The sequence below is a fragment of the Chiloscyllium punctatum genome, chromosome 24, assembly GCF_047496795.1.
Source record: "Chiloscyllium punctatum isolate Juve2018m chromosome 24, sChiPun1.3, whole genome shotgun sequence".
NCBI classification, from domain to species: domain Eukaryota; kingdom Metazoa; phylum Chordata; class Chondrichthyes; order Orectolobiformes; family Hemiscylliidae; genus Chiloscyllium; species Chiloscyllium punctatum.
Genome location: NC_092762.1, coordinates 84,092,831 through 84,107,682, shown reverse-complemented (window position 1 = coordinate 84,107,682; position 14,852 = coordinate 84,092,831). Strand labels below are relative to the sequence as shown.

Sequence of the window (14,852 nt, the reverse complement as noted above, 5' to 3'; positions counted from 1 at the left end):
TTTACAATATACACCTGCATGAGCCATCAGAACAGGCAAATCTTGGCCTGTGCCAAAACTGGTCCTCTGACAACGCAGCATACCCTCAGTACTTCTCGTTGGATGCTGCCTGAACTGCTGTGCTCTTCCAGCACCACTAATCCAGTGCACTGGTAATGCCAGCCTGGATTACAAGGACACTGCAGGAGGACTCTTAAATATTCTGACTCAGAGACAGACCGCTACCCACTAAGCCACAGATTAAGATGTACTGCCAGTTGAAGCCAGAAGATATTCATCAGTGAAAGTAAAACACAAAGCTCAGACTGATTCTGACAATCATTGTATTCTGCTGAATAAAGAGTCACTTGAACAAAAGAATGAAAGCGGTGTGTTCCTGGAGCTGTGTCCCATTGAGTCAACTCCTTCAAGAGGGGAGCAAATAAACTCAAAAATCCATCAACTTCAAACACTCTTATGGTCAATTGTACAGTTCCTATTGGGCAGCATAGTGGGGGTGGGGGCATATCAATACTTCCAGGAATTCCAAGTATTTGAGGGGAACAAAGTTGTGAGGTTACAGGTAAAGGAGCAGGTTGGAGTGTAACTAATTAGGTAGTTCTTTCAATGGAACAGCAAAAGCAATATTAGGCTGAATGGCCACCGCTTGGGCAATGAGATTCGATAATGGAATCATTGGCCACTGTCAGAGAGGAACAGGAGCAGGCTGTGTCACACAGGAGGTCAGATCTCTAAAAGATGAGGAGGTGAAGAGACACTAACTCAATGAGCTAGCTTCATGCCACAATAAGGCTCCTGCAGTGAGACTGTGGCTTTGCACGTACAGCCAGAGCCCTGACGACACAGACTGCACGCTCTGACTGTGCACTCTGCTCCCGTGCAATCTGCATCAATTGGTATACTGCACCCAGGCAACCATTTCCCAGTATGAGTCAGTGGCTGAGAGAGAGGAGACACAAGAGAGTAACAAAAACCCACACAGTTAACTCAGTGCCTACTGTACAAATTAACTCCTCAAGTCATATCTAATCTGCTGCAGTCTTTCAAGTTTCTAAGATACCTGTGCAGTCAATCAATTCTGGCCTCTTGAATCAATGACTCTGCCTACAATTTCCTACATCCTAAACCTCGGAATTCATTCTGAAGCTCTCGGCCTCTTTACCTCTCATTCCTCCTTTACAACAAGCTTTCAATACTTTAACTGGAAGTCTGGTCATTTGGCGCAGTGTCAAACGTTGTTGGATTACCTTGCTGAGGTGCATCAGGGTGTTTCACTAAATTTATATGATACCTTTAATGCAAATAGTTATTGTCAGAACTGCCAATGATCCAGAGTCTTCAGGAACTAAAATCGAATTTCCTGGATAATTCAGAGAAGGATGGGGGAACCAATGGTATAAAAAATAGACTGAGTTTTAAAGATTTTCTTTAAGCATGTTTATGGATTGTAAAATGGTTGGTGAGATGGACAGAGAAAGGTTATTTGACAAGATGGGTAGTTCAGAAAGAAGGAATGGCTCCTGGAGTTGACATTTCCGATTAATCAAAGCTTTCAATTTTAGTTGAAATGCAGAAACTTATAATAGTGCAAACTGGGTGACTGTGTGGAGTTTGCATGTTGCCCCATGTCTGCGTGGGTTTCCTCTGGCTGCTCCGGTTTCCTCCCACAGTCCAAAGATGTGCGGGTTAGGGAGGATTGGCCATGCTAAATAGCCCATGGTGTCCAGGGATATGTAGGCTAGGTGAGTTAGCCATGGGAAATGTAAGGTTACAGAATAGGAACTGGGTCTGGGAGGAACGTTCTTGGAGGGCGAGTGTGTACTCAATGGGCAAATGACCCGCTTCCATACTGTAGTGATTCTATGTGAATTAAGATCAGGAGTAAGCCATTTGACCCTTCAAATCTGCTCCACCATTCAATAAATCATAGCTGATCTGATAACTCCAAATTCCTGCCTACCCCCAATAACCATTCACCCCTTTCTTTATCAGAAATCTACCCACCTCTGCCTTAAAAACATTCAGGGGCTCTGCTTCTACCAGCTTTTCAGGAAATGCGCTCCAAAGTCTCTTCAATACGTGACTCCTTTTTAAACATTAACCACTATTTCTAGATTCTTGTGTAAGAGGAAGCATCCTCTCCACATGCCCCACTGTCAAGACCACTCAGGATCTTACATGCTTCTGTCAAGTTGCCTCTTACTCTCTTAAATTAATATCCAGGGAATGTTGGATTAAATTCCACTGTCTGGTTGAGAGTTTGGATTCAGTTTTGAAAAAGAAAGTCTGGGATTAGTACAAGGGACCATGAAGCGAACTAGGTGGTCCTAATAACCCATTGGTTTGCCAGGGTCTGGTACGGCACGGTAAATGACACCTTTACCCTGTCCAGGCCTATATGTAACTCCAGTCCCATATGAAAAAGGAAGGCAGACTTGCATTTGTGTAGTGCCTTTTACAACCACTGGATGTCCTAAGGTGCTTTACAACCAATGAAATACTTTCGAAGTGTCATAACTGCAGTAATGTAGGTATCTGATGCACTGCAAATCCTACGTTGTGATAACTGACCAGATAGTCTGTTTTTAATCAACCATGTTGAAGAGGGGATAAGTATTGGATGAGGCACCTGGGAAAACTACCCTATCCTTCAAATTAGTGCCATTCATCTCCATATCCACTTAAAAAGGACAGGGGGTCCTGGTTCAATGTCCCATCTGCATCTCAGGAACACACCACCATTCCAAACTACAGTCTCAATCTTGGGGAGAGGGAGGTCACCTGACCCCTGGGTGACCATCACAAGGATGACCTGCTTCCTTTGAAGTGGTCTCACACTCAGTTGCATCAAACCAAAGCCAAATTTGATTGGTCCAGCACCACCTTCTCAGGGAAGCCCAAGAATGGGACAACTGCCAATCTTTGCCAACATCAGAAACAGAAAATAGCAGGAGTAGGTTATTCGGCCCTTCAAACCTTCTCTGCGATTCAGTATAATCATGGCTGATCATCCAACTCAAAACCCTGTTCCCTCTTTCTCCCCCATATCATTTGATCACTTTAGCCCCAAGAACTCCTCCTTGAAAATATTTAATCATTTTCAGTGACAGAGAATTCCACAGACTCCCTAGTCCCTGGGTGACAAAATCCCTCCTCCTCTCAGTCCTAAATAGCCTACTCTGTAACCTTAGACTGGTTTTGATTCTCACAGCTCAAGAACAATTTTTAAAAAGTCAATAAATTTGCTGTATGTAGTCAGTGAGGGAGAGCTGTGAGTGACAGTGTGAATTCATAAACAAGAAAATTGATTCAATATTAAATTAACAGGGACTGAAACCGATACTTCACTGAAAATACCACAAGCCAAAGATAGCCAAAAGAAACGCAAGATTTTGCATGCGGTAGTGAGTGCCCGTGCCTGGGAATTCACCTGCGAGAAACTCTGCAACATTGACAGAATGGGCACTGACTTGTACGTCTTATGACTTGCTGACTCACAACCAGAGATTAGGCAAATCTGATGCAAATATGTTAGCCGTTTCTTTACAAACGGATTTGAAAACAGTGGGTGGTCCTCTCGGGAGCACAAGCAGGGCAGAAACAGAGAAGTAGAGACAGAGCTTGCATCTCTACAGCACCTCCTGGACATCTCAAAGCCCTTTAAGGCCAATTATGCACTTACTGAAGTGTAGTCAATGTTGTAATGCAAGAAGAGCAACTGCCAATTTACACGCATCAAGCTCCCCCAAACAGGGAGATATTAGCCAAGACTATTCAACCACGACATCCTCACTCTCTAGCAGAAACAATGAGTTGGACATTGGGGATAGGATCTCCAGCAGCGTCTCTCTCTGTGTCTGATCCTGGTTATGCAGCTACAGCAGCTGTGTTCTGATCACGACATCATTCTGGGCTGTGCTGCAATATTCACATTCGCCTGTGCAACCAAGTTGGCAAATTAAAGAACTTTTTACTCCTACATTAACCTGAACCAGTAATAAAAGACAATGATTTCAGGAGGAATTTACCTACAGAATCTGAAACTTGCTTCTACAGCCAGTGTTTTTTTAAAAAATTCATTCATGGCATGCAGGTGTTGATAACCAGGCCAGCATTTATTGCCTATCCCTAATTGCCAGGAGGGCAGTTAAGAGTCAACCACATTGTTGTGGGTCTGGAGTCACATGTAGGCCAGACCAGGTAAGGATGGCAGCTTCCATCCCTAAAGGGTATCAGTGAACAGATGGGCTTTTCTTCCCCAATAATTGCAATGGGTTTCCTGGTCATTATTAGACACTTAAATTCAATTAAACATTCTGCCATGGTGGAGGTGAATTCAACCCTGGGCCCCTCGATTGACAGTCCAGTGACCACTTAGGTTATCACCTCTCCTTGGAGATAGTGTTTACAGAGGGGCTACATTAACGCATCATGTACATCAGAATAGCAGGAAGATAAAGCAAGATGAAAAAGAATAGGTGGAGGATTCCACGGAGCTGAAAATAATGGGATGGACCATTTGGGGTGAATAGATGGTTTCTGTCCTGTACGATTCTGTGCGATCTCAGAGAGTTTCTCTTGTCATTTTAACATACCCAGAGCACCAAAAGAGGTGGAATTTCAACTGGGAGCATAGAAGGATTTATTTAAGGAGGCTCTTGGGATTTAACCTGACCAAAAACATCCTAATATGGTGAAGGTCGTGTTTTACACCGACCCAGGGCATGACCTCTTTCTTCCTAAAAATAGAAAAACTTCCTTTCCTGCATCGCCTAACACAACGGAACTGAAGGGAAGATTCCGGTTTTCATTCTAAATTTATGCTGGCAACCTGGGAATTCTGCCTCCAACCCTTAGACAAACAGATGGTCGATTTTCCCTGGGGGAGTCAAGGCACTAGTCCAAGAGAACGCCCCCAGCTCTGCATCTTCCCACAATTTCTGCAGTGAAGAGTCCAAGGGGGTGTGTTTGATGTTATCTATTGCTACCTCTCTTTCTGATCTGAGGCTCTTTTCCAAGCCACCTGACCTTCCCTCGTTTCACTGTATGGCATGGCCATACAAGGGATGCCCAACTGATATGTCGTTGGTCAAAGTTTGCATCCTCAGTCAGGATATCAAGCTGAAAGGAAAACCAGATCCCAAATTTTCCCAGTCTGTTTGCACATGCATTCCAATTGCCACTGACAGGACAATATTGGCAGAGGGCCAAGAATGGTAAACACACTCATCAGGAGCCACAGCAGGTCACTCAGTCTCTCGAGCCCATTCCACCATTCAATAGGATCAGAATTACTCACCCAATTACTCCATATTTTCATCTCCCCCAACAACTTTCCACCCCTTAGCTTATCTCGAATCTATCTACTTCTACCTCGCAAACACTTATGCAGCACCTTCCAAACTCACAGGCGAAAGTTGGTACTGTAGATTAGAGTGGTGCTGGAAAAGCACAGCAGGTCAGGCAGCCTCCGAGCAGCAGAAAAATCGACGTTTGGAAGAGCTTTAGCCAGAAACGTCGACTTTCCTGCTCCTCAGATGCTGCCTGACCTGCTGCGCTTTTCCAGTACCACTCCAAGCTTGACCTTCTAAACTCATGACCACTGCCGTCTTGAAAGACAAGGGCAGCTAGAACACAGAATTGCTGCCACCTGCAAGTTCCCCTCCAAGCCATTCACCATCCAGATTTGGAAATATGTCCCTGTTGCTCCAGTGTCACTGGGCCAAAATCCTGGAACCCTCTCTCTCTCTCTCTCTAACAGCATTGTGGGTTTACCTACTCCAAAGAGACTTCAGTGACTCAGGGAGGCAGCTCACCACCGCCATCGCAAAGTCATCGAGAGGTGGGTAATAAATGCTGGCACGGCCAGTGATTCTCACACTCCATGAATGGATTTAACAAAACTCTACTTCCGCCAATCTTTGAGGAAGAGAATTCCAAAGACACTCAATCCATCATGAGGAAAACAAAATTCTCATCTGTTTAAATGGTTGATCCCTTATTTCTAAGCGGGGCCCACTAGTTCGAGATTCTCCCGCAAGAAGAGAAATCCCATCCACTTTGTGAAGACCCCTCAGCATCTTACAGGTTTCAAACACAGGGTCTGACTGGAAAAGGATGCTGTTTTGTAAAAAATACAATCCGGCAGGGTGTAGTGAGTTTACAAAACAAAAAACTTCATTGACAACATATTGAACCCGCCACCTAATGTAACCAACACCCAATGTGATACGGAGCATTTCAGATTTGATGCCCGGGAAGAAACATGAAGTATCACAAGAGGAGCCACCTTGACCAGAGATAGAATCATAGAATCCCTACAGTGCAGAAAAAGACCATTTGGCCCATAGATTTACACTGACCCCTCCGAACAGCATCACACCCAGACTCAGCCTCCCCCACGCGTAACTTCACATTTCCCATGGGCAATCTACCTCACCTGAACATCTTTAGAACTGTGGGAGGAAATCAGAGCACCCAGAGAAAACCCACACAGACACAGTGAGAACATGCAAACGCCACCCAGTCACTCAAGGCTGGAATCAAACCCAGGTTCCTGGTGCTGAGAGGCACCAGTGCTAACCACTGAGCTGCCTAGAATGGGAGGGGGGGGGGGTAGGGATCAGTCAGGCACCCCCACTTAATTTCTCAGCTGTTGGGAGTATGTAAGCATGCAGACTCGGATGCAATTCCCACTGCTGCCAAATACCTTGCCCAACATTTACTTGCTGAGCTACATGCAAACCAATTGTGAACAGGGATCGACTCTGTCTATTCAAGCCTGGATAATTCTCTGCTCCTAATCTCTGGGAATTCCATACCTGTCGATTCCGCTGGTCAACAATCCGGGAAATCTGTATCTTCTTTCTCCCCATGTCTCACTCTGTTTGTAAAACAATATCGTCTCTTAGGTTTCAAATCAGAGTACAAAACGGTTTCTTTGTCATCACCTAGAGAATGGGGGAAATTACACACATTAGGGAATAATTACATCTATGTAATATAGTATTGACCATGTTATGACTGTACAAGATTAAGTCAAAACCAAATATAAAATTCCTATTTGTAATGGAAACTTTAATGTAAACATATCATGTAGCAATTTGACCATCCTGTCACTGGTGGCATTGAGTCACATCAGGTTTATATCGTGTTCTGCAGGGAATCTGAGGTTGCATGCAGTGACAGCAATATTCCAGGAGTTAAATTTATTTAGACCACAAACAAGAGTGTTCCTAAATGACTAGGATTGATTCCAAACACAATTTGCATTGTTATAATCCTCTATCCAATGCATTTTACTCAACAAATCACCCTATTCCAATCATGAGTTCTGTCCTTCATAGGCAGTATTTTTGTTTTAAATAGTCTTTATAAACTGTTGTGATGTGCTCTTTAAATGCAGTCCATGGACTTTGTTAAAGATCCTGTTTTCTGCAAGTTTCACTCTTCCTCCCAATTCACTGATTTGGAATAATTAATCACGCCAGCCAATCGAGTACACATCACTGCCTCCCACATTACTATAAAACGTTATTTAAGTGAGAATCTAAAATTCAACACACTTGTACAGATGGAAACAGGGAATGCGTGCCTATGAAATAGGAATAAATTACTGTGACATTTGTTAACACAAACATCATAAAACCCAGAGAGAGAACAATCTTAAGCTACTTACAGAATGGAGAATGGATTCTAATTTGACAATAATATCACTGATTGGTTACATTTGCTGCCAATCTTTTTCTTTGCTGGCATTATTGAGCGCTTGATGGATGACAGTGCTTCAATAGTACATTCACATCAGTAACCTTCAGTGTTCTTCAAAAGCAGCACAATTTGTCATTTCTAAACATGTAAATAAAATTATTTATAGCAGTTGAGATCTCAGCTGCAATTGCACAGGTTTTGCACAGTGATCCAAACCCATCGTTTCTCACCCTGGCAGGCTGCTCCTCTTCCTTTACTCTTCCACCTACTCTAGCTGTCCTCTATCCAACTGTTGATTGGATGGGTTCTGATGGGCAGCACTTGGCCACACTTGCCAGGGGAATTTAGTGGAGGTTCAGTCTTGAGTGAGGGACCGTGGCAGTTGAGAGTTTGGGTGAAGGGCATCGGATTTCCTGTCCCCAGCAATGTGAAGCCTTTAAAAGGTGGTTTGGTACATTCAAGAGGCTGAAGGAAACAGATGATCTGCCAGCTTGTATCCTCATGAACTTAAAATGTATGGAACATATATCTGATGTGACATTTATGTTAGCTCCTGTGTTGAGAGATGGGTATTGGACTACTGAAGGGTTCAATAGATATTCAACAGAGTTCCTGCTGTACATATTTTCAAATCAACCTGCTTAGAAATGTTAAGACAAATCTCTGGATAGCTGCAGCTTGAACCCTGTCCTCCTGGCTCAGAGGTAGGACACTGCCACTTGTACCACAACAGCCATTAGCAGCTCCTGGCATAACAATCACAGGCACTTCAGCACCTGGGCTAAATACAACAGCAGCATGATTCCATCAGCATGCCATGCTTCAAGAGACTCCGGCTAAGATGCAGTCTGAAACCTTTCGACCATAAGGTCACATGTTATGATTGTGATGGTATCATCAGCGTCTCTCTTAAACAAGGTTAGAGTGCCTATTGGCCAAGAGCTACAACACAACAAGAGGGGTATTAGGTGGAGCAAACTATGAAGAGGTTCATTATACTCCAAATACAGTCAAGACAATTGTGTTATTAAAAGGTTGCTCTCATGCTATGAATATAATTAAGCAGCCTAAAGAAGCAAAGACCAGGCAAATTGAGCAAGATACTGAAAAATCAAGGAACCACTGAATAACGTAGCACAGAAGACAACCACTCAGCCCATTGGTTCAATGTTGGTTATTTTGAAGAGCTATCCAGATTGCCCCTCTCCTCTCAGATTCTCTGCAATTTGTTTTCTTTAAAGTGTTTATCCACTGTGGATTTTGTGGTCCACTGTTAACTCTATCAGCCAGCACCTCCCAAACTGTAACCATTCAATGCATTCTGCATGTCACCCCTGGTTCTCTTACCAGTCATCTTAAATCTGTGTTCTCTAATTAACAACCCTTCAGTTACTGGAAACTATTTTTACTTATTGGACCTTTCATGATTTCAAATGCCACTATTAAATCTCCTCCTTGCATTTTTTTCTCTAAAGCAAAATAAACTCAACTTCAGCAGTCTCTCCAAATAACTGATGTTCATTATGTGTATTCATGTGTGCCCACATGTAGGTACAAGTATGTGTGCATGTGTATGGCTCTGCGCTCATACCCATGTGCGTCCTGTAGGTGTGTTTAAATAAATCCAGTGACAACCAAGTAATCAAGCAGGTTGCCAACATTGAGTGTCTGGCGGGAAATGTTGGAGATTTTACACATTGTTGCAGAATACAAGGGCATGCATTCTCAGAGTCTCCACATTTTCTCCATACCATTTTGGAGAACTGTAGGAGGTACTTATAAAGTACACCTTAGGAACAATATCTCAACAAGGTCAGATTCTTCAGGATAGTGGAGCAGAATTAGATGGCGAAGAACTTACCCTAAAATGTCAAAGTAAAAAGTGGCATTACTATCTGGGAATATTTTGCCTTGGCTCATTCACCACTGTATTATTAGCAACTCTGCTTTCAGATGTCTGCACCTTAAACTCCATAATTCCCTTCTTGAAACTCCTACCCTCTCCTTCCCACATGGCGCTCTTTAAAACTTACCTGTCCAGTCACCTGTGTCAGGATCGCGTGTGATTCAATGTCAAATATTTGCTAACTCCTTCTGTGAAACATCTTGGGGCACTCTATCCTATTAAGGTGATACTTCAATGCAAGCCATTGCTGTTGTTTAGATTAGATTAGATTTCCTACAGTATGGAAACAGGCCTTTGGCCCAATATGTCCACACTAACCCTCCAAACAGCAACCCTCCCAGACCCATTCCCCTACCCTATATTTGCCCCTGACTAATCCACCTAACAATATGGGCTACTGAGCATGGCCAATTCACCCGACCTGCACATCTTTGGATTGTGGGAGGAAACCAGAGGAAACCCACGCAGACTCGGGGTGAACATGTAAACTCTACATAGACAGTCACCTGAAGCTGGAATCGAACCTGGGTCCCTGGTGCTGTGAGGCAGCAGTGCTAACCACTGACCCACTGTGCCACCTTGAACAGAGCAAGTGACAGAAAGCAAGCCCAGCTCATACAGCCTTATATAAATCCAGGGTTTTGCTGCTCTTTTTGTTTCTCTCCAGCATGGGAAACTGTGGGGCATGAGATTGTTTATTTGACCAACACTGAAGTATTTATGTGTGAACTGCAGTTCCTTCAGGAACTCTCTAGGCTCAGTTGCGTCAGCAAGGGAGAGAGGGGAAAAGAGAGAAGACAGATGCAGAGAAATGTCCCCATAGGCCGTTGATATCACTTGGCTATTGGTCACAAATTGGATTATTGTAAGTTGCTTACAGCTGGCCTGAGCTGAGACACGTAAAGCAATTTGTCCCAGTTACTGTCAAGAAAAGAATAACTTGCCTGCAAGCTTCAATTTAGCAGAATACAGAAAAGTGATCCCTGGTACAATGTTCATCGCACTAGCTCTTAAACTCCCAACTTCCTACCCAACCATGTGGGAGTAGAAATACCTAAAAAGGGAATATTGCCAGGACTACGGGGATGGGCAAGGAAGCCGAACTAAGTGGTTCACTCTCTCAAACAGCCCATGACAGATATGATGGGATGAGGTGCCTATTTCTGCACTGTGAATCGAAACGAATCTAAAATTCATTACATACTTTCCAACCGCCTCTATTTGGATAAAAATAATGGGACAAGGGTATAGGGGAGAATGCAGGAGATTGACACTTTGTGATAATGCTTAGTGAGCCAGTAAAAGCATGATGGGCCGAATGGTCACCTCCCGCACTGTAACATTTCTGTAATTCTCTGTCTCCTGCATCTTTCCTCCTTTTTAAGGGCAAGCAGAGTGAAAGGAACTCAAGTCCCAGACAGCATTACCTTCATAAGAGCTGCAGCAATAAGTATTAACTCGAAAGGAGACACTGGCATAGTGATCATTTCAGGGACATGGGTCCAAACCCCACCATAGCAATTGCTGGAAATTCAATTCAATTAATAAAACTGGAATCATAAACTAGGCTCAGTTTTTTAGTCAGTATTGATTGTTGTAAAAATAAATCCCAACTCGTCTACTATTACCATCCTTATCTGGTCTAATCTAAATAACACACATCTGAACTGCCTTCTGATATGAAAACCACTCCATTCAAGGGAAATTAGGAGTGGACAATGAATACTGGCCTCATCAGGGATATCCACAGGTCATGAAAGAATTAAAACGGCTATCAGTGATGGTATGTTTTATGACGCTTTGAGGTGGATTGGGGGAAATTAAGGTTCTGCTTGGCTAATGACTGTGGTCCAAAAACCTCCCTGTACACGAAGGAGGAAAGTATCATTAGGGATATTTAAGCGACTCTTGGATAGGGACATGGAAGATTGAAGGTCATGTAGGTTATTCTGATCTTCGAGTAGGAAAAGAGGTCAGCACAACATCAAGGGCCAAAGGGCCTGTATTGTTCTATGTTCACAGTAGCAACATGGTATCTCTACAACCCCATTATATCCTAACAAAGCAACCTCAGTCATTCCATGGGAGGATATAAAGGAGATACCCGACACTGAGGCACAGGAGATGATATTCAGACGGGTGACCTAATGTCTGGTCAAAGACATGGGTTGTAATGGGTTCCTTGATGGAACAAAGAGGAAAGAAGTTTGAATGAGGAATTCCACAGTTCAGGACGGCAAAAGCTTTGGAGTGACAAAAGATCTGGGATGTTCAAGAGGATTGAATTAGAGCAGCACAAAAACCTCGAACACATGAGAGACAGGAGAAGGATCGAGGGATAGGGAGGAGGTGAAACCACAGGGGGTTTGAAAATAAAAGGATGAGAATTGTAAAAAGAAAACAAAATCAAGGCGTAGTCAGACCAAGGACCAAGTCAGGTCAGTGCATCGAAGGGCAATGGGTGAGTGGAACATTGGCAGCAGAGTGTGTACCACAGGGTAGATGTGACTGAGCTGATCTGTTCATGTGCAATATCCTATTGTGCCCAAAGATTTATAGGACCTAAACAAACGAAGAGTTTTCTGGGATGTTCCTTAGAGTGCTTATCTCATTCCACACTAATCATAGAAGTTTGGAGGATGTGTAAGATAAAGAGGGGGGAAATTAAATATTTAAGTTGCAAAATGCACAATTAAATGGAACGTTGTTCAAAAACTGATTAAATAAAAATGGGCAGAAGGGGTTGGTTTCTGCAACATTAGAGTATTCTATCCTTTATTACAAACCAACTATCATCTCCTCCAGCACATCCCGTTGGAGTCAGTCATGGTTTACTGGTCAGCACTCCAGCTGAATCAAAGTTTTAGCTTCATATCCCATGTGCCTGGTCCTAAGTACAGAGCTGACAGTGCAGTACTGAGGGAGTTCTGCATGGTCATAGATAACAGATGAAACGTTAAACAGAGGCCCTGTGGGTCAAAGGTAGATTTAAAAGATTCCATGGGGCTATTTCAAAGACCTGGTGTCCCAGCTCTTGTGTCCCAGCAAATATTTATCCCTCAAACAACATCATAGCAGCATCAATGAGCTGGTCATTGTTACATTGCATGCAGCAAGCTCCCACAAAGCAAACTGGCTGCTATGCTTCCTGCAATGCAACAGTGACTGGATGTCCTTAGGTTGCTTGATATGCAAGAATGTCATTTGTAAAAAGGACAATGGCAGCAATATCACAGGAATACCAAGCTCCCTCAAATGAGAAAGATATTAATTTGAATGGGTGCATCCATCATAGAATCCCCACAGTACAGGAGGCCATTCGGCTCATTGAGTCCACCTCAACACTCTGGAAAGCATCTCACCCAGATCCACCTATCCTTGGAATCCTGCATTTCTCATGGCTAATCCACCTAACCTGCACATCACTGGACTGCAGAAAGAAACCAGAGCACCTGGAGGGAACTCACATCGACTCAGGGAGAATGTGTGAAGTTTGCACAGTCGCCAGAGCTTGGAATCGAACCCAGGTCCCTGATGCTGTGAGGCAGCAGTGCTAAATACTGCGTATTGAATCCTCCATTTAACACTCTCACAGAGATCCATCAGAACAAGATGGCCATTGTTTAAAAGGGAGTTTACCATTGCCTCAGGTCACACATTGGGTAAGAAAAACAGCCTTACCAGCAAACACCCATATCACATAATTCAAAAATAAAATGTCTCGCTCTTGGATAATGTACAAAAACTGAATTATTATACACAGAACTGCATACACACAGCATTGAATACATAGTGTTATACACATTTACAACAACAGATGTTCATACAGCACTTTTAACACAACAGGTGCCCCAGAACCGTTTGATGGGGACTGTGTAGAAAGAGCTTTAATTGAAGAGTAGAAGAACCTTTTCTCTGGAGATCATGCTAGACCTGCCCTGAGAGTGCTCGATGACAATGCTTGGAACCCAATGCAGAATGCATTCTTTTCACAATAGCATTATAAATGCTGCATAAGGAGATACACAGTCAGACGAGCACATCCCTGGTCAAGAAAGGTCAGTTCCTAAAATAAAAGTTCCTGAAGTGAGGAAAATGAGGTGGAGAGAGTTAGAAAACTGAAGGGCGGGGGGGGAGTAGTTCAGAGCTCAGGGCCTAGACAGCAGAAGGCATGGTTACCAGTGGTGCAATGATTAAGATGGGGAATGTTCAAGACACCAGAGGGAGAGAGCATGGAGAGAGGAACTTGGAGACACAGAGGAATGAAGCCAATTGGGAGAGGGTGGGGAGGGGTGCTGGATCTGAACACTCGGCTGAGAATTTTAATTTTAATGACTGTGGGGCCACAAAGCAGAGGAGTGGTAGGGAAACAAGACTTGATTTGCAAAAGGTGAAACATGGGAAAGCAGACCAGAGTGCATAGAACCGTTAAACCTAGAGGAGACAGAAGAATGGATGGGTGTTTCAGCATCAGCTGAGCTGAAACAGGGACAAAGTTGATATTATATGTAGAATATTATACATAGAGTCTTATACATAGTGTGGTGGGGAGCATTACATATGGATTAGTATTAACCCAATGAATAATTTGTTCCCTTCTTTTCACAAGGGGCAGGAGTAGTTAGAGTATCTGCCCACTGCCACTCTTCAAAGATCAGCACATTTAAGATGGTGGAGGGGTGGGGTGGGGGACGCACAGGGCTGCAGGTGGAACATTTTAGAGCAGCTCTGAGGTCTCAAAAGACAGTAAAAGACCAACTTTCTGACTTTTTTGTTTGTGTGATCTGTGAGATGTTTTCAATCCTGTTGCCCTCACTTCTCTGATCACAGACTTCTGGTCACCACTGGATAAAACAGGACATTGAACCACGATATCTGATGCAAATTGGTATACGGGAATGTAGCCAGAGGGGCATTTTAAATGCAAATAACTAATGACACACGCACATAAATCACTGAAATGCATTATGTTTCCATGTAGGAAACAGGAAGGAAATTGAGAACTCTCTCGCTCCCTCTCATGCAGTTCAGTGGGTTTTTATAGTGAAGAATGCACACTCCAAAAGGAGAGAGAGAGAGAGAGAGAGAGAGAGAGAGAGAGAGAGAGAGAGAGAGAGAGAGTGAGTGTGTGTGTAGAGGCAGCTTTACTGTGTAATTAACCCCATGCTGTACCTGTTCTTTGCAGTGTTTGATGGGGATAGAGGAGAGGGAGCTTTACTTTCTGTTTACTTTTAGT

The 14,852-nt window shown here is 43.5% G+C and overlaps 1 protein-coding gene across 3 annotated transcripts in view; it reads right to left on the bottom strand.

The window, feature by feature from the left end:
* The window catches only part of mef2b (myocyte enhancer factor 2b), a 137,034-nt gene that overhangs the window by 65,756 nt on the left and 56,426 nt on the right, over positions 1-14,852 (bottom strand). For all 3 annotated transcript variants that reach the window (XM_072594348.1, XM_072594346.1, XM_072594347.1), the window contains one exon: positions 6,822-6,950. In XM_072594348.1, the coding sequence (XP_072450449.1) occupies positions 6,822-6,875 (54 nt within the window). In that variant the 5' untranslated portion in view covers positions 6,876-6,950. The remainder of the gene's footprint in view (positions 1-6,821; positions 6,951-14,852) is intronic.